The sequence below is a fragment of the Clinocottus analis genome, unplaced genomic scaffold (genome assembly GCF_023055335.1).
Source record: "Clinocottus analis isolate CAN_PGR_092001 unplaced genomic scaffold, fCliAna1.0.p SCAF_9, whole genome shotgun sequence".
Classification (NCBI taxonomy): Eukaryota; Metazoa; Chordata; class Actinopteri; order Perciformes; family Cottidae; genus Clinocottus; species Clinocottus analis.
The window spans coordinates 10304455-10331556 of record NW_027176251.1 but is presented as its reverse complement, the minus strand read 5'-3'; the positions used below and the strand labels follow the sequence as shown (position 1 = coordinate 10331556).

The 27102-nt window shown below is 41.7% G+C and overlaps 1 protein-coding gene across 2 annotated transcripts; it reads left to right on the top strand.

The window, feature by feature from the left end:
* Nucleotides 1–875: 875 nt before the first annotated feature.
* slc9a1a (solute carrier family 9 member A1a) lies at nucleotides 876–26949 on the top strand. 2 transcript variants are annotated; one of them, XM_068569160.1, is made up of 13 exons: nucleotides 876–2007; nucleotides 12559–13028; nucleotides 13782–14032; nucleotides 16558–16775; nucleotides 17693–17895; nucleotides 20909–20998; nucleotides 22183–22253; nucleotides 22710–22886; nucleotides 24212–24338; nucleotides 24740–24841; nucleotides 25544–25625; nucleotides 25919–25975; nucleotides 26495–26949. In XM_068569160.1, the coding sequence occupies exons 1-13, from the start codon at nucleotides 1716–1718 to the stop codon at nucleotides 26755–26757; spliced, it is 2403 nt and encodes an 800-aa protein (XP_068425261.1). In that variant the 5' UTR covers nucleotides 876–1715; the 3' UTR covers nucleotides 26758–26949. The 2 variants fall into 2 exon arrangements, with proteins under 2 accessions (XP_068425261.1, XP_068425262.1); XM_068569161.1 differs by lacking the exon at nucleotides 25919–25975.
* The last annotated feature ends 153 nt before the right edge of the window (nucleotides 26950–27102 follow it).

Genomic DNA, 27102 nt, shown 5'->3' with positions numbered 1-27102 from the left:
TATGTGTTACTAAATCTGAAAGGTGTGATCGGAAATCAACTCGTACACACTAGTTGAGTTATAGTTTCCCAGGTCACACCTACAGCTACAAACCAGGAACCAAAACAGAAAACTGGTTAATGACAATCCATAAATATAAACACTTTGGTTCAATATAGCATTCGTGTGGTCTACTAACATGTCTTTGAGCAATATATTAAACCAGCTCTCAGAACCCTTGTTGGTAGTTGAAAATGACCCCTCTGAGGCAAACGTAATGTCCTCATGGGACATTTAGTGCCAGTTTTTCCATTCTAGCTTAGTCCATTTCCGCAAATGTATTCACCCCCACTCCTCAGACAGACGTTTTAGAATATCACTACTTGTAATGCTTGGTCACATTCTGCTTAATGAGATCATAGAGCAATCTGGTGTCCGCTGCAACAAATTCTATATTCTGAGAACATTTTTTATGTTTTCAGCAGAGCAGTCACACTAATAGTCACAATTACTTAGGTGGTAAGGTGACAGTGAGCATCTAGGGTTCAGTGTCCTTAAGGAGGAATAACTATGTTCTCGGGCTGTGGGCTGTAATTGGCCTTAACCTTTGACCTCCCGGTGAAAGCTAGAGAAAGCAGCATCAATGTGATGTCAATGTCAGATTACTGACAAAGCATATCCCGCTCAGGAACAGATGTAACCCCATGGAGGAATTAGCTTTAGCATTTGTGGTAATGCTATTTTTCTTCCTTACAAGACACCTTAAACCTCCATTCCTATAGGTGTCACTATAGTCGGCTGTCCCCTCCCCTCCCCTCCCGCTCCTCCTCTGTTCTCCTCCCATCCACAAAACCTCCGCGAAGGGGTGTGCGTTTTGAAGGTTGTATGAAGCTAAACACCACCGCAGACGAGAGCAGTCGCCACTTGCCTTGACATCAACCTGGGACGAGGCTCTGCAGCCGGGGCGGAGCACACCCCAAGTCGTCCCCCCACCCCGCGCCCTCCTCCCATCCTCCCTCCTGGGCTGAGCCCCCGACCGACCAAGGTCTTGTCATCCTGGGGATACGGTGGATCAGCCGCATACGCGGACGTTAATATCAAAAAGTTCAAACGCATAGGTCGCGCGGCAAACATGCAATGTGGCTGCAGCGTGGCTTCTCTTCAAGGTCAGTATCTGAGCACCGCCGCCCCACGGACGTGTTCTTTCTCGGGCAGTCGGAGAGAAGAAGAGGCGTGGATGGGATGCCGCTGTGTCTCGCTCGCCTCCAGCATCAACGACATTTCTCTGAGGAGGACATTGACAGGCACTGACAGAGAAACTTGTGGAACAACGTTGTAAAAAACAACAACAACACAACAAACCACGACTCGGCTCGGCTTGTTTTTAATAGTGGAGTTGTCTGTGCTTTTGTGTAAAAGAAAGGGAGAAAAAAAGAAACTCTCAAACACCTTGGCGTTTCCTGCTTTCTCTCAACGGCCTGCGTGGCTGGGACTGTTTACCTGGCTGGAGCGGCGCTGTCAGTCAAGCTAGCCTCACGTCACTTGACGGAATGGACGGTTGGTTCGGTCTGAACTGGTCCAACCGCCCGCAGGTCTCCGTTTGAAGAGTTGGTCATCCTGACTCTACGTAACATTACGAAGTTGCGTTCAACTTCCGCGAACTTGCTGACTTTTTATTTAATTTCTTTTCAAAATACTTCGCCTTTGTGTGTGTGTTTTTTGTTGTTGTTGATAACATGCCTTCGAGGACAGGTACACGCGGTCGGGCCGGCACCGGTAAGAGTTTACCGGAGCGAGGACTGCTCCTGCTGGTGGTTTTGGTGTTACTCGAGGGCTCCGTGCTTCCTCTCGGAGCCGCTAGCTCTCCGGATACCAGCCAGCAGGAAGAGGTGGACAGCCACAGTGTGACGCACCAAAGAGAAAACTACACTAAAAAGGCTTTTCCTGTGCTCGGCATCGACTATCACCACATCCACATTCCCTTTGAAATCTCACTATGGGTGCTGCTGGCCTCGTTGATGAAATTAGGTGAGTATTGCGTGAATGTCACGCCCAATATTTATTTTTTTCAGTTTATCCAGGAAATGCGAGCTCAAGGTTAGGTTGTTTAGTTGGCTACAAGTGTATTCACTGCAGTTAAGTTAACACATTTGGCAGCAAATTGTTCAGTCACACAATTGTCTGCATATTAAAAGAAATCCAAATAGAGTCTGTTTAAATCAGACAGGTCTTTAAACTGAAAACCACATGTTAAAGAGAATACTGGGTTCAGATAAATCTAGCAGAGAAAATTCACAGGGATTACAACACATATTTAATGGGCTTACAATGATTGACAGAACGATCAAAACCCTGTCACTTTTCGTTGACAAGATAATCTTTGACCACCAGTCCAACCTGCTGCCTTGTATTCAGCTTGCCAATGAAAGACGCCACTGTTACGCTGACGTAGGAAGCCGGACCAGAATAGCTCAATTTAGCTGGCGGATCTATAACTGCATGTCCTGCAGGTTTCTCATCCTATCAGTTGGCCTCATGTGGAGAGGGTCTTTTGCTCGCACTGCCCTTACTGCTTGATACAGTGATGACTAAGCACCTTGGTGCAGCGGTCTGGATGTTGCACCGCAACTATTTTTCCAGTTTTAAAAGACAGTGCAACTTCCTGTTGCGCTGTCGTGTGCCAAAGGCATTGTCACGAATGAGGTCGAAAGAGTCAAACCACTTCTAACGATTGTTCCCAACTTGGAGACACACACTGCTAGGCTTCCGTCCAGCTCTTCACTTGCCTCTGTTGCTTCAGTGTTTCCTGTGTCGTCACTCTTTGCGGCCCCTCCTTTCTCCACACCTTGGTGCTCACGTTCGTTTCCCCTTTCTTTTCTATACTGTCCTGTCATCAAGGCCTCCTCGCATTGTGCTTTTCCACAAAACACTGCATTGTCCCCTGCTGTCTTTTTCCGAGAGCCAGCAGCTTGTCAGTTGCCTGTGACATAAAGGGCCTGACTGAGCACCAGCCGGTAGCTGGGGAGGATACTGCTTCCCTATCTGGGCGAGAAGCCCAGTGTCTCCGGTGAAGGGGCTGGCAGGGAGGGACCACCTGGCTCGGGTGGCTCTCTGTTAGGACGCAGCTCAAGGGCATAGGGTAAAAATGAGAGATTAGGAAAACAGAGAGAAGGGAGTGAGTTGAAGGAAGGATGGAGTTTTAGCAAGTGAATTGGAGGCAGAAAAGAAATGAGGCGGGATGAGCGTGCATGCTGACAGCAGTGACCTTAAGCCTCTGATTATTCCAGGGTGACTGAAAATGGGCAGTGGGTAATTCAAAGTAGCTGTTACATTGCTCAGCCTTGACACAACTACTGGTTCATATCGAATGAGCCTAAAAGCTTCACTGCGCAGTCCATTTATCTCTTCAGTAACCCTGTCACTGTGTATGGTGCCTTTTATGTCCTTATTTTTGAATACTTTTCTGAATTGATTATACCTAGTGCAGAAGCTTTTCATATAAATCATAACCCAGGAGATGTCATTTTGTTGAGAATATGCCCGACAGTGGAACAGCCCTTATATTACGAGACATCTTCTGTTTTGGCTTCCGTAATTAGGCTACAGACCAGTACCACTCATAAATAACAGTACTTTATCAACCGTTGTAATTATCACTGGAAACCTTCCATTCAGTCCTCATAAAGGAATCCTCTGTGTTTAGAAGAAGGTTGTGTTTGAAAGGTTGCTCGGGTATAATCAGGAAGAAATAAAGCTAACAAGCTATGCTGTTATCTAAATGACCTTATTCCAATTTATTTTTGTGAATGTGATATGTAACAACAATCTCATAAACAAGACTTGCTTTGCACACAGCAGCAGCATGTAATGCTTATCACGGTTTATAGCCACATCAAACATCCACCAGGTCCCGACTTTCTATTGCCCTTTCGGTTTGGTCAGATCTGATAATGTTCACACCGGTAATACACAAGTGTCTTCCTCCTTCAACCCAAGAGCCTGTAACTTGTCTTGCAAGTGCAGTCTCACCTTCCATTTACAATTCAAAACTGATCAAACAATTTTAAGAGAGGGTGTGTGTGACAAAGAGTTGCTGTTATCTGAGTGTAGTGTTTTTTCTTTTGTCGGGAAAGTTGGACCTGCTTCTTTGATTCATTGATTGAACCTTGATTCCTGTGAGTAGGACTGAGGGGGTAAAGGGAGTGATCATCGGCTGAATGGCCAAAGTGAATTTAAAAAGTAGTATCTATTTAATTTGTGATGCTTTCTTATGAAAAAACATGTTTGATTGGTAGTAACTTTATGGAAGGTGTTGCATCATTTTAACAATACAAAAGCCAGACAATTCTAGGCTTGCAGTGATTTAATAGTCAGGTCATGACCATGTTCTCAACCCTTGCTGCTTTTTTATTACCATGCTTGTTGAGAATGCTGTGGCAGTGCACATATCGGGTTGTCAATGCAACCTTTGTGTATTATTAACTGTATTTGTAATTATCATTTGTAATTATAGGTAAAGTACAAAATTATAAGTACTGTGTATCCTATACTCCCTACAATTGTCCAAAAGTGAAAACTATTGTAGCATATATAGTCAGTCGAAGTACCTAAGTGAACATACAGATATTAAAAACAGTCATAACAATCAGGTTCTTCGTTATTGTTGATTGTTTATGTTTCTTTTTAGACAGTAGGAAGAGACAGGAGGGGAAATTCAAAAGACTATACTTACTCATTCCTAAAAACTATGAGTGCATACAAGTGCATATTTTGAAAATGATAACTCAGTGTCCTTTGTCAATTTTATGGAGTAAGATATGGCACATAATCAATGGAGATCTAGAATTGTAACTTTAGTAGCAGAGTCATTGAACATTGATGTTTTACCATGATTCATAGAAAAAAGTGTTTTTTTTTCATGTATTTATCGGTTTCAGTTGGATACTGACTACTTAGTTTTTTTAGCCCATTATGTTTACTTCTTGTTGACATTCTTTTTTGTCGTACTTTTCAGGATTTTGTTATCTTAGTTTTTTTTCTTCCTTTTTTGGTATTGTTTGTATTTCTTTTCATGTAAAGGTCAGGTCAATTATATGAGCATGTAGCCTCCTGGCCTTTCCTGGGACATTTCTTATTTCATTCCGTGCGTGCCTGTGCGTGTGTGGAAAAAAACAGTAGTTTTTATAATCATTCATTTGATAAATTATTTCATTTATTACTCTCTTCTGGTTCCTTCTTACTCTTTTTACACCTGAATAACTGCATAGCTGCAGGTTGTTTTTTGTCTTGTAATTACCAGAAAAGACTGGTAAAACATTTCAGAGTGTGTTGTGGAATTTGTAAACTGCAAAGGTTTAATTTTCTAAAACCCATTTATCTCTTGATTAACACGGTTTCAAGAATGCTGCAATTGTTTATCTTGTTTGCGTGAGTAAAAAGTTCACTAAGAAATCTGCCCGTTCCTCAAAGGGTTTCTTTATCTAAAGTAAACAGCGGATGATATCTAAGATGGGAGACATGGTCAGAATCATTTGGTTGAACAATAAACCCTTTGTATAGCCATTATTGGACAAGATGTGTCCATCCTAGTAACTTCTGCTACAGTTGCTATACTTTTTTAATCAATCACATTTTGTTGATGAAATTGGCATTTGAAGCCAAGCGCTAGAGTCAACCAACATGTGTCTTATATATTTCCAGTGTAAGACTCGGCCAAGACATGACTTTATGAGTAAGTAATACATTTGTTGTAGTGGAGTCGTACATTAGAGGATTTGGCAAACCCATTTTGAGATAAGGGCCGTAATATTGTTCTTATCGATAAAAGCGCCGTGGGAAAGGTTCTAGGCCCATCATTAAAAGCCACACCCTTGGTAAAGCTTGAGTAAATGCGTCACAAGTTATACACATCTTATCTTGAATGTCTCATTTAGGTTATGGCTTATCACAGACATTTTCTTCAAGAATAAAACATGTACGTACCTTTTTAATCATCTTTTACCTCCCATTTTATGTAATTCAATTTACACTCAATCCAATTAAGATAAATGTATTCCAAAGCAACAATGAATATTAAATGGTTTAATGGTTATTTATTCCGTGCACAGGGTGGCAAACAGTAATCACCATTCAAGATGTCATAGACGAAGGACATTCTCACAATTTGTGGTTGCTGTTGATACCGTTATCTGTTCATCATTATATAAGTGGAGCGGGCTCTTTACCATCATAGAAATAACTGTCTTATCTGAAGTATTGTTGTGGTTCCCATGAAACAAGACTATTTCTTGTCAGTCTCAAGACCATGACGGCAAATTTTGCCTTATAGGTGGTTGAGTCTTTTTAAGCTAAAATAACAAAAACCATAAAACCAGAGAGAAAAGGTGGGGGTTGCAAAGGGACGTATGGTTTCAATCAGTAGCGAAGGGACTGAATCAGCGTGGGAATAAAACCATCTAACAATCTTCGTCCTGCCCCTAATTTATGATCTGTTCACACAAGTGATTGATTACTTGACACCAGGTACTGGGGTTCTTATGCCATTTGCTTTGTAGATCCCCCAGTCCAACACTGCAGTGTAAGATAGTATGCACATATAGTAGATTTGTAAACCAGTTCACCTAATATCTAAATCTAAAATACAACTAAGAATACACAATTCACATTACAAGACAATCTTATGAAGGTGGATCTACTGGTAGTACAGTGTTTCCATCCCATGACAAATACGACTTTTTTTTCCTTCTTTTGAAACACCAGACTAACTACTAAACGTTATCCCTGGAAGGCCCTTGTACAGTATTGCTTTTAACCAACATTTGATACCTTCACTGGATTCTACTCCTTTCACTAGTTGTCGTGGAAGATGTACTTTTGAATTATAGTAAGGCTCAAACATTTTTGTTGCTTAGAATCATGACCACGTGAGGAATCACCCATGTGAGCCGGTATTGTTGTGCAGATGTGGCGTCAGGGATCATACTGGAATATAACAGCAGCTGCAGGCCTTTATTAATAATTCAAACCACACTGGTCTTGCACAAGCAACTCGAGCAGCACAATGATCTGCATCAAACAATCAAACAATGACACACAAAAGCGTAGTTGTTATACTGCACTGTTGTCAGGGACGAGGCTTGTTTCACTCTGAAATAAATGTGTATCTTGACCTTATTGGGATATATGTATCATGGTGTTGGAACGCCTCCCAGCCAGTTTGCCATGTCTCAAATCCACGGTAAAGAATCAAACGAACACATCATTAATCACCTTCTTCAACAAAGCGACCGTTTCAATGTAGTCTGTCTTTTGTGCTTGCTTAGTCCAGCATATTTGGTTGCCAGCAGTGTACAATTAGTCACCTGGCAACAGGGCACAATTCTTGGCTTTGGAAATTATCTTGTGTGTTGTGCTGACACTGGGTACACATGCAGAAGTGAGACGGCTGTTACCCTTTACTGGCTTTCAATAACCTTGCTGTATAAAGGCACTCAGGGGGGAGCGGGGCAAGGACATAGTGCCTACTATTATTGACAAGCAGCCAAAATGAACCGCCTGATCTTACAGTTCAAGACTCTGGCATAAAATTCCTTCCATGTTTTGTTTTTCCTCCAATGAGTCCACTTAATCTGTAATCTTTCATCTGTATTTCTTGACAGCATTGCAGTTGCACTTCACAGCCTCCTTTTTACTTATCTTATTTCCTCTTCACTGATAAGCACTGAAGGCCATAATTGGACTCACGCTAGAGAAATGTCAGAATGTGTGAACTGTCACCAGACAGCCTCGGTTGGAAACGTCTGTCCACCACTGAGCCTTTTTGTCCTGGGTCCTGCATGTGCTGATCGTTTTTAGAAAGATCAGCATTGAAGCCGAAAGGGCCTTTTGTGTGATTCTCTTCCTGGTTGTCCGAATGTCCGGCATGCACAGTCTTCACTTGTCCTTCCTGGTCACCCTTGAACAATAATGGGTCATTTAGAATGAGTCATTCTTGGATCCAGTGCTGAATGTGCCACTGCTTAAGGCACCAGCAGTAATACGTTTAGGTCTATCCAGTCATGACCTGTTTGCTCTTCCCTCGAGGACTTCACTGTCCTTCTTATTATTGGAGGATTTGTGTAAATGGATTTTCCTTGCTTGACCATTTTTACAGTTCAGGTGCTTTCTACCATTGAGTATTGAAAGGGTATTCCTCTGTGAGCTGCTGAGTTTTATTCCACAGCTTATGCTGAGGTGAGCTTGAGACTAAAATACTACATTTTCACAAAATGTTCAGACTCAAAAATGTAAGAACTCGGTGTGACTTATTGAGGCTTTATCTTATATTGCAATATGAGAATTGTGAGCCTTTGATGTGGATTCTGACACGCAATAATATTTATTTGGTATGGAATTCTTGACAGGAACACCCCAACAGTACTTAATACTGATGATGATACCTATGATCTTTAATTGCCTGATTAAACTTTAAATTCCAGTGTTGTGGCCTATTAATGGATCATGATTCAGGGAGTGAAAGCTGGGAGCCTGAAGTCCCCTGGCTCAGCTTCATTACTTCATGTCATCTAGAAGGTCACTTAACACAAGGAATCATGGGACTCCTTGTCCTCTAATAATACCCTCGCTTGGTTTCCCCATTTAGTTATACTTTTTGTTAGCAGAGCTTTGAAGTATGGATAGTTCTATCCTGAGTATCAAAAAACTCTGCATTACAAGAAGGTCTTCCTTTGGCTGCTTAGTGACTAGCAGACATTTGTTTAGCTAGACCACTTACTAGTGTAAGGGATTGGGTGTATGGAGGATTTATGAAACCCTGTCTACCACTGGAAGCAGTCCCTGTGGACTTTGTTGAAAAAAAACCTTGTGTTTAAAGTCAAGTCAACCTGATGAATCCCAGACCGTATAATGTTCTTGTTTTGAGCTGTCAATCACAAGGTAGCTACGCCCTAGAGTATACCCTGCTTCATGATTTTACTTTGAATGGGAGCATTATTTACTAAAAGACCATCATGCTGTATTGATGAAGTTGGGAAACTAGCGATTTAGATCACAAACTGTTTACAATGTTAACTGTGGCAATAAATCAAGTTAGAAGTAGGGATTTTTCCTCATAGACTTCTAGACAATCTGTCTTCTCCTTGCAACTATACGAGTCGCACCCTGCGAGCTATTTTGAAAGAATGTTTGTTTAAGGTACTTATGCCCCTGACTTATCAGACCCGAAGTTTGCCTTATCAGTTCTTAGATAATAATGGTTCGTTGCCGTCTTCTTGGACTTTAGTTTTCGTTCAGTAGTGGCTCTAACTTTTTTTCGAGGTGTTTACTGAGGATATTTATTTTCCCTGTGAATAGCATTACAACCATTTGCAAACACATGCAATATGTTTTCTGGGAGAAGTAACTGCTCTTCGTTTTCAGATAGTGTTTTAAATAAATATCATAACACCTTGTTGTAAGCATTGACGTCTGCAACAGGTATATATGCTTATCTTCCATTAAAGCTGTGGCGGTTCGTGGTTTTAGAATGAGGCTTTCAATGAGTGTGTATAGTCCACATCACGGCTGGACCGGGGGAAAAAGTGTCATATCCGACTCACGGAGCCGCTCCATCCAGTGTGACGGCGGACCCGCTCCACCAGTTTGACTTAGAAGACCCTGACGGCCCGTCACTGCATTAAAGATAATCATACACGCATAAAGTCTTCTGCATAGCTTATATACATACATGAAGTGTTGCTACATTTCAATTGTGAAGTGGGGAATCTGTGAATTCTTTTCAATTCTTTACATGCATATGTAATAAAGCTAATACTGGCAGAATGTAAAACATTACCATACATTCTGTGGAAGGCCTGTCAGTAATCTGTTCTGTTCAACTGTGAACCAATTAGCTTGCTGGTGTTGTGCTGGAGGTCACCTGTCTGATCTGGGGTCCCCCACACTGAAGAGAGATCTCTGAGGTGTTGGAAGTCTCAAACACTTAGACACAGCCTATTACTTATGTAACAATGTATAGGGAGTTGAGACACTGTGAACTATAATGTGCTAATTTATGGTGCTAATTTATTGTTCATTGTGAAACCTACAGTAAGCAGATTGATGCTTTCTTCTGAAGAGACATGGTGCTGTGGATAGTCTCTAAACTAGCTGTGGAATTTAGATCCTGCTCGCCACATAAGCCTTTAGGGGGGCGAGCACATAAAGTTTCTGTCTACTGTATTTCAATCCGTTCTCACAGAATATATTTGTTAACCCTGGCTGCAAAGCCTCTGTGGAGTAATGGGTGGTTCCTGTTTTTTATTTAAGTGCATCGAAAAGAGAAAAGAGATGAGCACTCAGTCTCTGACATCTCGCTGTAGGTGAATTAGGTCTCCTTAGACCATTTAAGACAAAGACTCCCTCACTGTCTTTCCTCAAAGCTCCTGGGTTACAGCCGCATGCCGCTGCACAATCCATAAGCACGCACTTGTTTAGTTTGTGTGCTGGAATGGTAACAGTGTTGTCGTCAAGCTGCCTGAGTATGAACAGCCCTACCCCACCTCCGGTGTCTTGTATTCCTACAGAGAATTTCTGATGCTACCAGTAGGGACACGAGAGGGTGGAGCTAACTACAACCGAACGCTGAGTAAGAGATTTTTAAGCAACCAATAGAGTTGCAATTAACTTTTAATGAACTGAAAACACACCGTGAAAGGGCTTAAGTTGTAAAACTCCCATGCCTGTCAATCACAAGGTCGCCGCGACCTCGTGCATAGCCTGTTTTATCTATTTCACCATAATTTACTAAATGAACATCATGCTGGATTAAAGACTTGAAACTGGTGATTGACATCATACAACTCATGTTTACAATGTTTACTGAAGTAAATTTCTATCAGTGTGGCTGACGACAGGAATCGCCCGCTGCTGGCTATGAGAAACAATGCAAGTTTAAGACATGTCCGCATTGTCTTTACTTACCAGATGCGGAGGTTCCCGCCTTCCTATTACATAATAATGCTAGTAGGTGAATTAGCTGCTCAACCATCATCATGTTTGTGTCGGCAAACTGCAGCCGGCCTGAGCTGTTCACCTGCCGGGTCCTCCCCCTCTCTACTCACGAGGGAACACACCCTGTGGTGACTATGCCAGATGGTGCTGCTATCCCTGCCGCCCTCCGCTGTTGTACTGAAGAGCTTCAACTATGTCGTTGTGGTGTTTTCTGATAGTTTAACGTTTGTGTGTTTATCCGAGCTTGTAATAACATGGGTTCAAATGATGTTCCTTCATTTAAACCTAAAACCTTCGGGGTAGGAGGGTGAACAGCTGTAGCAGTGAAGAACAACCTGGTGACATGGCTCAATTACTGCGTTGATCCCTCTGTGTCTGTCTCTCATATTGACTTACTTACAAACAGACTGCAACAAGTCTCATTGTTTCATTCACAAGGGCATTTGATCCTTTTTGGGCATGTAATGCATAGCGGGCACCATTTCTCAGGTTGAGCTTCTACCATACGTTTCATATCTATTTAATTCATTATCACTTATCCTTTGCCCCTCTACGATTGTTTAGCCTGCATGTGAGCATGTAGCCTTACTTGGTTCATATTTGTGTTTGTGTGTCAGTGTTCATGCATCATGTGGTTAACTGATACAGTGCCAGCTGAAAATTGACATGTCCATGTGCCGCCGCAGTGTACAGTAAATATAGCCGGGAAAAAACTTCCCACTATGTGATGTACGCTGCCGTCTCTTTGAAGTCTTCAGCTTCTTTTGTGTACTATTTAAGCACCAGTTGCAGTTGTCACATCACTGCACTGTGTATATAGCCTGGTCTATGTGCATACTTTCAGGTGAAACGTCACAGCAGCTCAGGAGTGATATCGGAGTGCTTATAACGGCATCAACAGAAACAATCTCTCATGTTGTGACATGTGAATCATGCGGCCCCAAGCAACAAGATTGCAAAAGGTTATTTCAGTTACGTGGGACTCTCCCAAAATTTGGATTACAAGGAAAACTACAAAATAAATAGAAATTGGAAGATTTTCTTTTCATTTTACTGGAAGGATGTTTTTTACCAGTCTCGAGATCTCCTAAATGTGGGCAGCCATGACTTGTTGACTTGTCCTATGAGATCTTTCTACACTTCATGTTTTGCATATTATTTCCATTTTTTTCCTTCAAAATTCACAAGGCCATTGTGTGTGTGAGCCATGTGCCACACCAGTAACTCCGCAGCACACTTCCCAAATACCAATTTCTTTATACGTTAAGCACACGCTAAGAACATCAGTTCTTTAAAAGTGTTCTTTTACAAATGGGTTATAGTTGATGAAGGGGAGCAGGAAAGCCTTCACATAGCTGCACAGCGCCTCTGATATCCCGCGAACATCTTTTGTTTCCCACAGAAGTTAGGCCTCAAAGAAAGGGGGTTATACCAGCTGATTACTCTTATACAAAGACTCAAAATACAGTTCAGGCCTAAAGCAATGACAAAGACAATTTGATTTCCAGGTAAATCACTCCCTCATTCTTGTTCTTTGTCTTCCTCCATGCCACCGCGTCTCATGTTTTTTTGGTCCATCCTTTTCCCCAGGGTTCCACCTGATTCCTCGCCTGTCCGGTATTGTGCCAGAGAGCTGCCTGTTGATTGTCGTGGGTCTGCTTGTGGGGGGGCTCATCAAACTAGCCGGAGAAGAGGTCCCCCCAGTGCTGGACTCCAAATTGTTCTTCCTCTGCCTGCTGCCGCCCATCATCCTGGATGCCGGCTACTTTTTGCCCATCCGTCCCTTCATGGAGAACCTGGGCACGATCCTGATGTTTGCTGTCGTGGGGACCTTATGGAACACTTTCTTCGTCGGAGGTCTGCTGTATGTTGTATGCCTGATCCAGCCTACCAATTCCATCCTCCTCACGCTCGAGCTCCTGCCCTGTCTGCTTTTCGGTGCCATCATCTCGGCTGTGGATCCTGTTGCTGTGCTAGCCGTGTTTGAGGAGATCCACATCAATGAGCTGTTGCACATCCTGGTGTTTGGAGAATCACTGCTCAACGATGCTGTCACTGTGGTGAGTGACCAAAACAGGAACTTCGAGGCTGGGAGCAGGCTTTCCTGCTTCCATTTTTTTTTGAGAGAATGCATTTATTGTTTCTCCTATGAGGTAGACTTGATGAGTAGGAATTCATACGCCAAGGTGTGTACCGTCAGAAGCTCATATATCCTCACAGCCATATTGGGTGCTAGTTGTAACTCTGGTGACCAGAGGAACATTAACATCGTCTCCTTACGAAGAGCATCATCAAGTCATTTGTAGATTAAAACTAAAGCATTGTTTATCTTAGCAGTCAGGGAAGCAGCTAAAAAGTCCCTGGGTTTCATCACCGGATCAGGTTGTTAAATCGAATCATTCTTATAACCACTCAGTTATTCAGTTACTTAAGCATCATAGGTACCGAAGGCACCAACTTTAGTTTCAACATTGTGTATTTTTTTTTACATCAGCTATTGCAAAACACTTGTGTAAGTGTGTAGCACCCCTCAACAAGCTGGTCGTCATTGTGTCATCATTGACACGCAGTTATGTGTACAGGGTCTGGTGAGCGCTCATCATTCTTGAAGCTCTCGGCAGTCGATCTGCTTGATTATCCTGTCTGGCATTACAGGAGTCTGTGTGTCGCCATAGTGAGATGCCTAAATGCTTTGTACAGAACATATTTCTTCAATACTGCTGTTTGAGATACACTAAACATTTGTTCATCATCCAATTAACATCCCAATACTTTATTTCTAATGTGATCTACCTCTACTCCTCTTCTCCTAGGTCTTATACCACCTGTTTGAGGAGTATTCAGATGCCGGCACAGTGACGATATTGGACATTGTCCTGGGAATCATCTCCTTCTTTGTGGTTGCACTGGGTGGCGTTCTCGTGGGAGCTATCTATGGGTTCCTGGCCGCCTTCACCTCACGCTTCACCTCCCACACGCGTGTCATAGAGCCACTTTTTGTCTTCGTGTACAGCTACATGGCCTACCTGTCAGCTGAGATGTTCCACCTGTCTGGCATCATGGCGTAAGTTTGGGGATGGGTAGTTATATAGATTATTAGGGAGGTTTAGAGAGAACTACACATTTTCAGAATGGACTGTATATAATCAATGTTCTTTTTCTGTACAACTCAAGTGTTATTTTAACACCACTTTAATGTATCTGTTCCATATTATGTTAAGGTTCATTTTCTGTTTTTACCAAGTTTCTTTAACAACCTGATTTATTTTTCCGAAGGAACATAATTCACCTCATGCATATTTAAGTTTATCACAGTTTACAGTTTTTAGCAACACTTTTGGTGTGTATCTCAGTAAATTGGATCTAGTTACGCTCTTTTGCATATGTAGCATATGCTTTCAGTAGACGTCTTTTAAGGCTGTTAGAACAGTGAGATCATGGATTGTCAGCATGGTTCGTCCTGCAATCCATAAAACAGATTGTTCTGCTGCCTTTGTCAAGTGTGTGATCTAATTCATACAGGTTCCGCATATACAAATTGAGTATCTCGTGTGTCATGTGGGCTCTCTGGTATCTGTGAAATACTCCAGCTGTCTCAGGGACATCCCTCTTTCATCACATGATTTTAGTATATGAATCTTCCCTCAGTGATGAGATGTCATGGTCTATGTACAACCTTGCCACTGCAGGGAAACCTATTTCATTCGTTGCCTAAACGGTGTCTCAACTGTACATCTTGGCAGATCCGTCTAACCAGCAAGATAAGGAATTAGTCTGATCCAACGTGACCTAAACCAAGCCTTAATTTATTGGCATCCCCACATTCTCAGAGGGGCCGTTTCTCATTTTCTCCTCCGGTATTTTTCAATCTATTTTCTGGTTGAGGTGCTAGGAGTTATTGATGTTGTGGCCTGGAGCGTATAACATACTGAATCTCAAGGCCGGATGAGGTGAAGCTTCACGGACAATCTCTTTAAAAGCCTGTGGTTGCCTCTCTGCTCCTCACTTCAAAAACTACAATTGTTATTAGGGATTTACAAAGAATAGGCAAAACAGCTTACTGGTGTGAATTCCTTTCCTTGTTCCTTAAAGTCGTGCGGACCAAACTCGTAGCCGCTGAGGCTTATGTGAAATGGTTGGCATTAAATTTTGGCCTCTACACATTTGACTCGGAAACATTGCATGACACCAGAATGGAATAGAGAAGTGGCCACCAGACGGGGAGGAAAACATCGTTTGTTTGTGTCACATGTTTCCAAAATCAGTTTTGAATTCTAGATATCTCCAGGACTCTTTTTAGAGGAAACCTCTGACACTACTGCTGCTGACTACTCACGTAAAACCGCCCCTTCTTCTAAAGTTGCCGTTTCCCTTTCACATTTCTGACATGTATTATTTCTACTTAGCTTCATTGTTTAATTAACATTGTTTTATTTTTGATGACATCTGGCATTTACAACTAATTTAGAGATATGAAATCTATGAAAATAAGTTTTATTATATTTATATAGAGCTGGGCAGATTAACACGTTAAAGCAGCGTTAACTTCTCAATTTTTTAATGGCCGTTGGGAGGGGCTTATCTTTGCTGCACACAGGTGCTGCACTTTAAATCTCTCTCAGACCTGGGTGTCTTACGGCTCTCACAGTCCGGCCCGCGAGGAGTCAATCAGAAAAGAAAAATAAATAAATAAATAAGATACATGCCTTAAATGAAATACAACAACAATGCTTTTACTTTGAAGGCGATTTATGTATGTGTGCGCTTGCTTCTGTAGCCTCACCGACAGGCAGTGTTGACTACTTGCCGACTTGAGCCTCACCTGAAAGCACGTATTGTTATGTAGTTTCTGTGCTCAACGAGTACCGAGTGCTGCCCCCAGCAGCTGCGCCTCACAAAGCTCCCACAGGCGGTCAGTCTCCCGGCAGACTCACACTGCAGGCTTCAAGTCCAGGTTGAAATTTAGTCGTGCATGCGCAGAGCTCCTGACCCTGCGGTCTGATCCACTATGGCAGAGCAATTGAAGTCAGTATCACTTCTGGATCTTTACTCTAGTCTCAAAAAGGAGAACTTTCCACACATGAAAAGATGTTCAGTGCACTTGTTCAAGCCAACTCAGACTGGATTTTTCTCACTGAGTAAAAAGAATTGAACTGAACTGGAAAAACATCAAAAGCACTTATTGCTTTTGTATAAAGTTAATTAATTGCTGGTCTTTAAAATACATCTTTAAGGTAAACAACAAACTGAACATGGACAAAAGAAGGAGTGGCTTGTCCCTCACAGAGACCCTCTCTACTGTTTATGTTGTTCTCCGATAAAATAAAAAAGATTTCTTCTGGTACCTGTTCAGAAAATAGAAAAGAAAACAGATTTATATACTATATATGTATGTTGCTGTTGGTCCAGAGTGTCTGTTATATTGTATAAAAGCATGCAATACACTAGTTTTTATTCATTATTGAATTTGGCGCATAATACGATTAATTGCAAAAAAATCATGCAATTAATCAGTTAAATTTGTTCAACTTTGCCCAGCCCTAATCTATATATCTCATTTCAGTAAACATCTGCCTCTTCTCCTTCCAGGTTAATAGCTTGTGGAGCTACGATGCGACCCTATGTGGAAGCCAACATATCCCACAAGTCCCACACCACCATCAAGTACTTCTTAAAAATGTGGAGCAGTGTCAGCGAGACACTAATCTTCATCTTTCTGGGTGTGGCCACAGTGGACGGACCTCACCTCTGGAACTGGACCTTCGTCACCGTCACTGTCATTCTGTGTCTGGTGTCACGGGTCATAGGTCAGCGCTGCTACAGTTATTCTCACAACTTCTTTATGTAAATGTAGTGGTGTCAGGATGGTGTGTGTAGCAATACGACATGAGGAGGAAACGGTTAATCTTCAACACAGGATGTGTCGTTAGTTTGTTTTATCAGTTTTGGGGGTAAATCCGTGCAAGATCTTTTTGATGATGTGGTCGGCTTTTATTGATAAATCATGAAAGAAACTTGAAAGTTTATCTTGAAGTGCTTTTGATTTAACAGGTTTGTCATCAACTGGGCTTCAATACGAATCAAAAAGCACGACAAAAATAAGTTGCTTTGTATTTATATACCTTCCAAGGAGATCAACGTGTTTTAGAGCACTTTGAATTTGCATGAGATATACATAGAAGGGATGTCTATGTGTGTAAAAAGTCCTCTTACTCAAAAAAGGGAACTTGTGAAATGTCACCATTATGTTTCATCACACAGCTTTCGTTGTCTAAAAAGGAGCACCGACGAGGGTTTCCAGGTTGACTTCAGGCTGTCACAAGTCCCACCATTTATAATTTGTCATACGCGTTATTAGTGTCGTTGGAGAGAGAAAGTGAAAGAATAATGAGGTGACTTCAGGCAATCAATACTGAGTTATTTGTGACATTCTCAGCTTGAAGAGCTGATGAGACTTTGAGCAAATGTTGCAAAACGGACACACTGTCTGTGACTGAAGTCAGTAATGTTCTGTCCATTAAAATAGCCTCATCAATGAAAGATGGAGACATTGAAAAATGTAGTGACAGAAAGTGTTTTAATTTAACATGAAAATACCTTCTTGTATTAACTTATTGGCAAGCAAAGTCATCGTTAAAAGCCAGAGAGAACGCTGTTTGACCAACGTCTATTACACGCCCACAAAGTCACAAACCTGACGTTCTCATGACATTGTCCTCCCCAGGTGTCGTTGGTCTAACCTACGTAATCAACAAGTTCCGCATCGTCAAGCTGACAACCAAGGACCAGTTCATTGTGGCCTACGGTGGCCTGCGAGGTGCTATCGCCTTCTCTCTCGGCTTCCTGCTTGACAAGGACGACTTTCCCATGAGGGACATGTTCCTGACTGCCATCATCACTGTTATCTTCTTCACGGTCTTTGTTCAGGTAAGAGCACCTCGTTTAGGTCGTCCTGTTTTGTTGTAAACGAATGTTCCTTGTGTCTAAGCCTTATAATGGGACGTCGGCGAGACCACAATCAATGCACAGTGCAAAGCGATTCCTATGCTTTGACTCCTGACTTAGAGTGAAAACATTAAAGTACTGTTGGGCCGCTGGTGCATTATTCCAAGTCAGAGACAAGATTTATTCACATGGTTTGTACTTCAACCAATCTATTTTGTATAGTATAATTTTTACAGTAAGTTTAGTTTGAGTTTTTACTTGCATCACTGTTAGAACACACTGATAGAAAACCAACCTAGCTTAGTTGTATTTGCGACCATTAAGTTGGACTTTGTAAATCTTGTTCATATTGCTGCTGAGGTGAGAACATGATGTATTTGCATTCCTAGAAAAAACAGATCCATTCGACGTTGCACTAATGCCACATTTACACGTAGCCGGGTATTTACGGAAACAAATATTTCTTGCCCTCCGTTTTCAAAAATAACGTCGTACACACATGATCGTTTTCCAAAAAGTTTCTGTTTACATGAAACCGCATAAATACGCCACCGAGCACCGTGATCAGTAAGCAAACTGTAAACAGAGGACGCTCATATATGACGTGGTGCATTTTTAGTCACGTACGGTGACGTTTGAGGACCTAAAACTGTTTGACCGAGTGCACATACAAACACGAAAACGGAGTTTTCATAGATCTCCGCTTTGGCTTTGAGTTTTTAGAAATGATCGTTTTCCGTGACAAAATCTCTGTTTTCGTGTAAATGAAAGGCAAAACCGCATAAATATATATGCGTTTTCCCCTCGTGTAAACGGGGCCTAAGTGGTCGGACATTCTCGGTCTTGAAGTAAACAGCTGCAGCTGGTTTGGGAAAATGGGATCTCAGCTTCTTCTTTAAAGTACGCTGCCATCAGGCAGGCAAAGGGCCTAATTAGGGCACCATATCAAAAACACAGGCAGAAGGAATAAAATCTGGTTTGTGTAGACACCCATTCCTGCTGTTGTTGTTTTTTGAACACAGTCCACATTAACACAACATACATAACCATTACACAAAGGCAAGATGAAGACAAACAGGCAGGGACTTCATACATTTTAAGCCTCTGCCTTGTCCTGTCAGATAAACCAGTCCCCTAGTGTAACTGTAGGAGCGTTTGTGGAGGTGGTTTGGATCCAGAATGGAGACAGCTAAAATAAAACCCCGAAGACATGGAGTTTCTCCTTAAATGCGAGACCAGAAACATGTTTTATTGATGCTGCTAGATTTAGCACTTTCAGTCAGATGCTGAGACAGATGCAGACCAGGAGGGTAGAGACCTCTTTCACCTGCAATGTGGAGTTATTTATAAGTGACTTTTTAAGAGTAGTTTTTTAATCAAAATAATTGTGATCTACATGACCATTTTACATGTGATATAATACATGTTTATTATCCTATTGGATGATATGTCCTTTTTTGTGTTGGGTTACTTCTGAATACTGTATTACAGTAGTTAAGATTCTGGCCGATGTTGAATTGTCTGCTTAGTCGTCATTGGTTGTTATCAAGCGGGCGCTTACACATTCTGGATACCCATGAAATATTTACATTCCTCTTGTTCAGGGGTGAAGGAAAACATGTTATTGAAAAGCCTCGTGTTTATTGTGGTTGATCTGAAATATACATGATGAGGTGGTAAAAGTGTAGGTTCCTCTGCGTGCATGCCTGATAGCATGACTGGGTATTATTAAAGAGCAGGCTTCTCCTGTCATCCACTTTAAGCCATTACAGTTAACCAGATGGTCGGCTTAATCTCTTTAAGAAGTGGAATGATACGCTGGAGCTTTTAGGTGCAGACAGGTGTGAGCACACACACACACTGTGACTTCCCCTGATTGCTGCAGGTGTGCTTTATTGCGGGATGCAGAGCACCTGGGCCAGAAAGAGGAAACTGCACAAGAGCCCTGCACTCATGTTGCTCACTGTGCAGGTTTGGTGGAGAGATGCAGACCATTGCTGATGTCCTGTTTGGTATTGGTTTTCTTTGTTTTCACCGACAACATTTACATACCATATTACACGCATGCACATTGACATCACTGATGCTACTGACTGACAACTGACCGGAAATGGACCTTTTGTTGTAAAACGGCAAAAAAGTTAGGTTTGAGAAATATTTTCCGGCTCTCTAAAATCAAAGTAAAAGTTTAAACAAAGTTTTGGTGCCAGAACATAATGTAATCTTTTTGGCTAAGTTGTTTGCTTATCAACATGAGGTGCATGGTTGGAAATGCACCATTTGTGCTGCTTTCCAACCATTTTACACAGGAACAAACACAAAATGTGTACACAGTACACACTCAATAAAAGTATTTGTTGTTGATGTAAGCACTTATTGGCTGTGTGTGTTTACAATCACATTTCCCCGGAGAGGCAACAACCGGTGCTGAGAAATGAAGCCAACTCAATACAGCCAAAACCTGCAATTCCTCAAATGGTCAGTTGACACAGTGGAAACGAAAAAGATTCAAGCACCTAAGACAGTGTCTAAATGCCCCACTTAACAGCAGAAATACACATGTTGCAGCCCGGTACAGAAACATGTCTTGCTCTCTTTAGCTAAAATCCTGTACGGCGGTGGGGGGATTTTTGAAAGAAACATCTGTATTAACGAGGGATTTCACTGTGTTTCTCTTACTGGGGCGTGGGATTGGAGATCTTTTACAGATTCAGATCTTTAATGCTGAAATCTGCAACTTTCCACATGTCGTTCCTCTCTCAAGTCCAGCGTTGGAAAGTGTGACAGATATCGGTTATCAGAGTAGGGCGGTTTATGTGTTCCAATCAGTCTGACACGGTCTGACAAGATTACAAAACGTTACACAAACCAGTTTTTAATCCTAATTTTCTTCTTGCATACCGTAGAGTTGGTGATAATAGCTTGTTTCTCTTCATTAGCTGAGGTCAGGAGGTGAGTAATTAATAATGCTCCTTTCCTCTCATCCCTCTTGCAGGGCATGACCATCCAACCCCTTGTGGAGCTTCTGGCGGTGAAGAAGAAACAGGAGGCCAAGCGGACGATTAATGAGGAAATCCACACCCAGGTAAGACCTTTGACTTCCAGCCACACTCAGCCTACATGATCAGAAGCTGATGACTTCTTGATGGTTCATCCATATTATTATTAACACAGAGCCTTTTGGTATGCAGTTGATACATGATATGTTCAAATGTTTTGCACCACACAACAATAAATGAACAGGATCCTCTTAATATCATTCTGTTGTCTTCATGTAAAATGTGACGTCCTTTATCGAGTAAAGCCAAGTTCACGCCACTCGACTTCCAATGTCAGATTGATGTTCTGTTACTGTCCTGAGCCTCTGAGGCCATTTCTTGATCGCTGCTTCCCCCTACTGGCTGTGTGGTGGTACTTCATCTCATAGATTGTACTGTACAGTGTACTTGTACTGCGCAGTGAATGTAAACAGGGAAGAAGTGTTCCCCAGTTGCCTGGAAGCGGCCAGGTGACGTACCTGTCCAAACTGTGAAACAGACGCAGCAGATCCTTTAAAGCCGCTTTTAGTGATTTTACCAGCTGTATTTGGTAATGGAATTTGGGATAGCGTGACAAAAACTGTGCCATTTGCTCACAATGGTGACGACATCACAATGTAGATGAGACGTTATCATATATTTATGTGATTGAATAGGGAATCACAGCCATGAAATATATTTTTCATAGATCAGTGTTATTTGTATGTTTGTTTATCAAGAGCTTTCAGATAAGCATAACTTTTATATATTTTTGTAGATAGGCAAGTGTACATGTACAGGCTCATAAACGCGGTTCAATCGGTCACATGGCTGCAGCTGGTTTTCTCCCAGTATCATCATTTTAATGCTCGTCATCACCTGTTGTTGTTGACAAGGATGTTGGCTGGGAGGGTGTTTTTCCTGTGAGGAATGGTAATTGCGGTGAGATGCAGCTGAGTAACGCCTGTGGTGGAGTGGCCTTGTAATCCCCTTTTAAAAACACTGTTGATCATACATTATGGTTTATACGCCCAAAAAAACACATTTCATATTTTGCCCAACAAGTAGAGACATTGGGGGGAAAAACATATGAACTACAGCAGATGTAACATGGGCCCCTATTCATGTTTATTAGAGTGTAAGGTACAAACATATTATGTCTGTGAATGTCTTTTTCAATGTATTAAAATACTCCACAGAGAAGACAGAGTATTGAAAGTTTCTTTTTATGTTTGCCTCTTTTTATCCCCAGTTCCTTGACCACCTCCTCACTGGAATTGAGGGCATTTGTGGACACTATGGACACCATCACTGGAAGGACAAGTATGAACTTAAGAGTCACAACTTTTGTGGTCATTGGAGAATAATTGTATATATATATATATATATATATATATATATATATATATATATATATATATATATATATATATATATATATATATATATATATATATATATATATATATATATACACACACACACACACACACACACACACACAACCAAATAATGTATTTTTTCACTTAAAGAAATTATAGCGAAGAGTTTTGTTTTTTTGCTTTTTATATATCCAGCTCTGAGATGGTAAATGTTCTGTCATAATCAGCTGTTAGATCTAACCCTTGAGAGAAGACACAGTAACTTTGGCTTTACATTTTATTTTCCTCTAATGTGCACCATGTGTCAAACCTCTCACATCTTTCCCGTTCCTGCTCCCACGACTGTCTTTGCCCCTTGTCTCTGTTCTTCATCCGCAACTCATGCTCTTCCTTCCAGACTGAACCGCTTCAACAAGAAGTATGTGAAGAAGTGCCTGATAGCCGGCGAACGCTCCAAGGAGCCGCAGCTCATCGCCTTCTACCACAAGATGGAAATGAAACAGGCCATTGAGCTGGTGGAGAGCGGAGGAGGAGTCAAGCCGCCATATTCTCTGCCTTCCACAGTTTCCATGCAGTAAGTATGAGGACACACTCATTCTGTTTTACCACACTCAGAAAACCAAACCGTCCTAAATAAATATAAAATATTGTTATGGCCACTTGGGGGCAGCAGAAACAAGTTGTGAACCTTTGTTGATTTAGCCAAATTGTAAGCAAATAGTTACTTAAATATACATTCAGCACTTACAGAGCAACATTATAATTAATTTGAAGGTCATGTTTGTGTCCACTTAATGAATGTAACACAACTAATCCCTCTCTTTTAGCTCTGAGTTTAGTCTCAACCAACTCCTGAAGGAACTACATGGCCCTTTAGCTGCTAAATGTTAGACTGTGTTCATCAGCTTGTCGCTAACTGTTTGTGTCTACTGTTTGGGGCTGAGCAGATAGTCTACAGTGAATTATTTTAGCCTTCTTTGTCATAAACAACGCTATGAGAGTGAAACAAAACTTTTAAAATGCAGGCTGAACAGCTAAACGATGAATTGAAAGTTGCAACATCTTCATAAAGTTAGTGGAAGCGGCACAATAGTGTCGTAGTTATCTGTATGTTCAGCACTACAATTGACCCCTTTCTTAACTTTGATACATTGTAATGTATTCAGGCCAACATGATAAAACAGACCCATTTAACCTCACAGTTTCTGTCAAAGCTGAAAATGGATCAGCTCAATGACTTCATGGGTTTCATTTCTTTCAGAGTTAGATAGACTGAAACTCTCTTTTTAAGGGAGATTGTACAACATTACTGTCATCCAGAGGCGTCATGGTGGGCTTCAAGGTAGAGAAGCTGTCTGATGACTGGAAGGTTGCTTGTTCTTTGACGAGCACTGATGTGTTACAGTTGTTATGTTGCTAGTATTACATAAACGGCGTTGATGTGTTACAGTTGTTATATTGCTAGTATTACATAAACAGCACTGTCATCACTGTCATCATCTTCTCTGCCACGTTGCAATGCCCCGAGTGAGCATGGAGTGTTTGGTTATCATCACACAGAATGCTTTAAAAACGTGTCAGTAAAATGAATTCAGCATTGCCATTAATAACATCCCTTTACAATGAACAAGCCACCTACAGTATCCATGTGGAGCACAGTTACAGAAAGAGCTAATGTTAGCTCTGACGTAGGCTGTTTAATTTCCACAAGCAGTTACTGACAACCGAAACTTCCTCTTAGTCATTGGATACTAGGAGGAAATCATTTCAGGGAAATGAGGTTTCATTATTATCGGTTTTTCAGTTTGTCATGTGTCTTGACAAAGGCACTCACGGCAGATATGTGTCTATGTCACACAAACTATGATAGTCCTGACTTTTGTTTTGCATACTTCTCAGGAACATCCAGCCCAAGAAGCTTCCTTCTGCCACGCCCGTGGAGAGAGCTCTGCCGAAGATGCCGAAAGGCCGAGAGGAGGAGATCAGAAAGATCCTCAGGAGCAACCTGCAGAAGACACGACAAAGGGTAACACTGCCACATGAACAATGAGACGGTTATGTGCTACAGATGCTTTGATTGCATTACCGGGAGTTCAGAGCATATCTCTGTTCATATTGATTAACAAAGTGGTATTAGACTACAGTGTAGGGTATTGATTGTTACAGATTTAGAATTGAATCAGTAACTGTGCTCATACATCGACTAATACTGACTTTGTTTAGGGACACAGAAAAGCACTCATTGATTTTCCTTTGTGGTCATCATGATCTGAGTTAAGGACAACCACGCATTTTAATCATCAATCTTGCAGGTCTTTGAGAAAAACAATGTGAAGCCATCCCTCTTTCACATACTTCAACTTTCATGTGTTAATTATTAGGTTGTTCTCTAAAACTGACTAATTTTATGTGTCTTTTCTCTCTCAGCTGCGCTCCTACAACAGACATACTCTGGTAGCGGATCCGTTCGAAGATGGCTTCGGTGACTTCCTCATCAAGAAGCAAAAGATGATTGAGCTGGAGAAGCAGGTATGATAATCAGTCTGTGCCAGGTCAACGTCTCTTAAATCTGGGATCAGTCTGAGCCTGCTGTCTCTGTCATCACATTTTATTGACACCTCGTCATGGCACGATTGAACAAAACCCAAGTCAATGCTGAAGAAGACATTTTGTGATACCGTAGCCGTGTGCCTGTTACAAAATCTGGTTATAACAAAGTAAATGTTATAAAGCGGGAAGCAAAACATCAGGAGAAACACAGAAGAAATAAGAAGCAACAGTGAACAACAGTTTTACTCATTTCATAACCAGCTATGAGCGGTCAAATGATTTGCCGAAATTATGATTTGTGCTCTAAATAAAGTCCACCTTCAGTCTCCTGAACACATTTTCGTGACACAAATGGGGTTTGATTTATTCTCTTGGTTGAGTGGCCCTAGCACTAACTTCAGTTTCATCACCCTGTAATTACATAATTAAAATAGACGCTTGTTTGGGGTAAATTGAATGTGCTCAAAGACAATTTCTACAGAGACTCCCAAAGAAAGCAACACATCATTTGAATGAAGTTTCTCCATGATATTGATGAAAAGTAAATTACCTAACCATTTAGAGTTTGGCTGCTGCACTAAGAACAATCAAATAAAGCAGAGTGTGCATTTCCTGTTTACATGAAAACATGCTGGAGCCTAAATCATCGCATGCACAAACAGTGTCCCTGTGTGTTCCCAGATAAAAGACATGAATAACTACTTGACGGTGCCTGCTGCTCCCCCTGACTCCCCGACCATGTGCAGAGCCAGACTGGCCTCAGGTAAGTGCATCCATTTTAGCCACGGCCGAGCGCAAACACTCAATAGCTTCCACCGTCATACTGAAAAGAACAACGTAAAACAGTCGTTGAAAGTTCATTACGCTACTGATGGGACCCCCCGGTGATGAGACATCATATTTTGTAAGTCTCTCATGGCCGCTTTCACAAAACAATAAACACTGTCAAAAGAGCTGCTTACTTTTCACACCTGCAGCAACAGATATTTCCCCGCTAATGGAAATATGTTAGCATGTGGCAGCCAGCATGTAAACCAGTGTGTGGTTTCATTTTAGGCACAAATTCTGATTTCAAACCTGCTCAGCAGCAGAAAGGAAAGAAAAGATGTCCAGGTATGTAGTGAGTGTAGAGAAGATTTTGAGTTATGATAACCCAGCAGCGATGCTAACATGCATGTGTCGGATATGTTGCTCCTTAACAATCATTGCTCGTTCATCACTAACAAAATCTCGTGACATGGTTGTCGAGACTAAATGATTTATTTACGCCTAGAAACAAAGCCTTGCTGTTTACAGATTAGAGTCTAACATGATGTATGCTGGAATTTCAGCTTTTTTTGTTTTGTTTTGTTTTTCCATCATAAGTTCTCGCTAAAAGTGGAATTATTTCCAGCATGTGTTGCATCATAAATCATTGTGACTCACTTTGCATTATTGCCGTTGTGCCGTGACATAATTGGAAAGGTCTTGCAGCTTGAATTTGTGCAGTGATTGTAACGTTGTTGACATGAATATATTGGTTGACCCTGGTTCTCGCCTTGTTCATCGTACATTTGTGCACGCTGATGGAATGTCGTAATGATATTTATCCCTTTTTTAAGCCTCGGTCAAACTAATTCCCTGATATTGCAGACCCACAAGCCTACATGAAGCCGACGTCGGACACCGTACCGACCATCCAGGTGGAGCTGGCCTCTCCTCAGTCTTCGGACTCCATCAACCTGATGGATGAGGTTAGAGCGACTGAGAAGAACCAGCAGGAGAACGAGGCGATGAAGCCGAGTGGCCCTAACAAAGACAGAGAAGGAGGCAGAGAACAGCAGAAGATGACGAGGTGCCTGAGCGACCCAGGCCCCAGCGCAGACGAGGACGAGGACGAACCCTTCCTGCCTTGATACAGCAGACTACATATGGATGGGGGGAAGGGTCACTTATTAAAGGAGAGAGGGCTGCTTCACTGCTCTGCTCTAAATGATCTCTTTGCTTTAGACACCAAACAAGCCAAAACTGCTATTGCTGTAACCACAAAACTAAAAGCAAAAGGAGATTGTCGGAGCAGAAATAAAAGAGCCTTTAGTTTGCAATTATCATTGCTCTGTATTTTTTTTTTTGACGAGATCGGAGCAGCTGCAATCTGAGAGAGAGTGGAGTTTATGGTTGATAGTCATTCAGGCCCCGTTTACACGAGGGGAAAACGCATATATATTCATGCGGTTTTGCCTTTCATTTATACGAAAACG

Coding starts and splice junctions, on each gene's coding strand:
- slc9a1a (XM_068569160.1), top strand. CDS start 1,716: ATGCCTTCGAGGACAGGTACACGCGGTCGGGCCGGCACCGGTAAGAGT. Junction 22,254..22,709: donor CACCATCACTGGAAGGACAA/GTATGAACTTAA, acceptor TCTTCCTTCCAG/ACTGAACCGCTTCAACAAGA. Junction 24,842..25,543: donor TGATTGAGCTGGAGAAGCAG/GTATGATAATCA, acceptor GTGTGTTCCCAG/ATAAAAGACATGAATAACTA.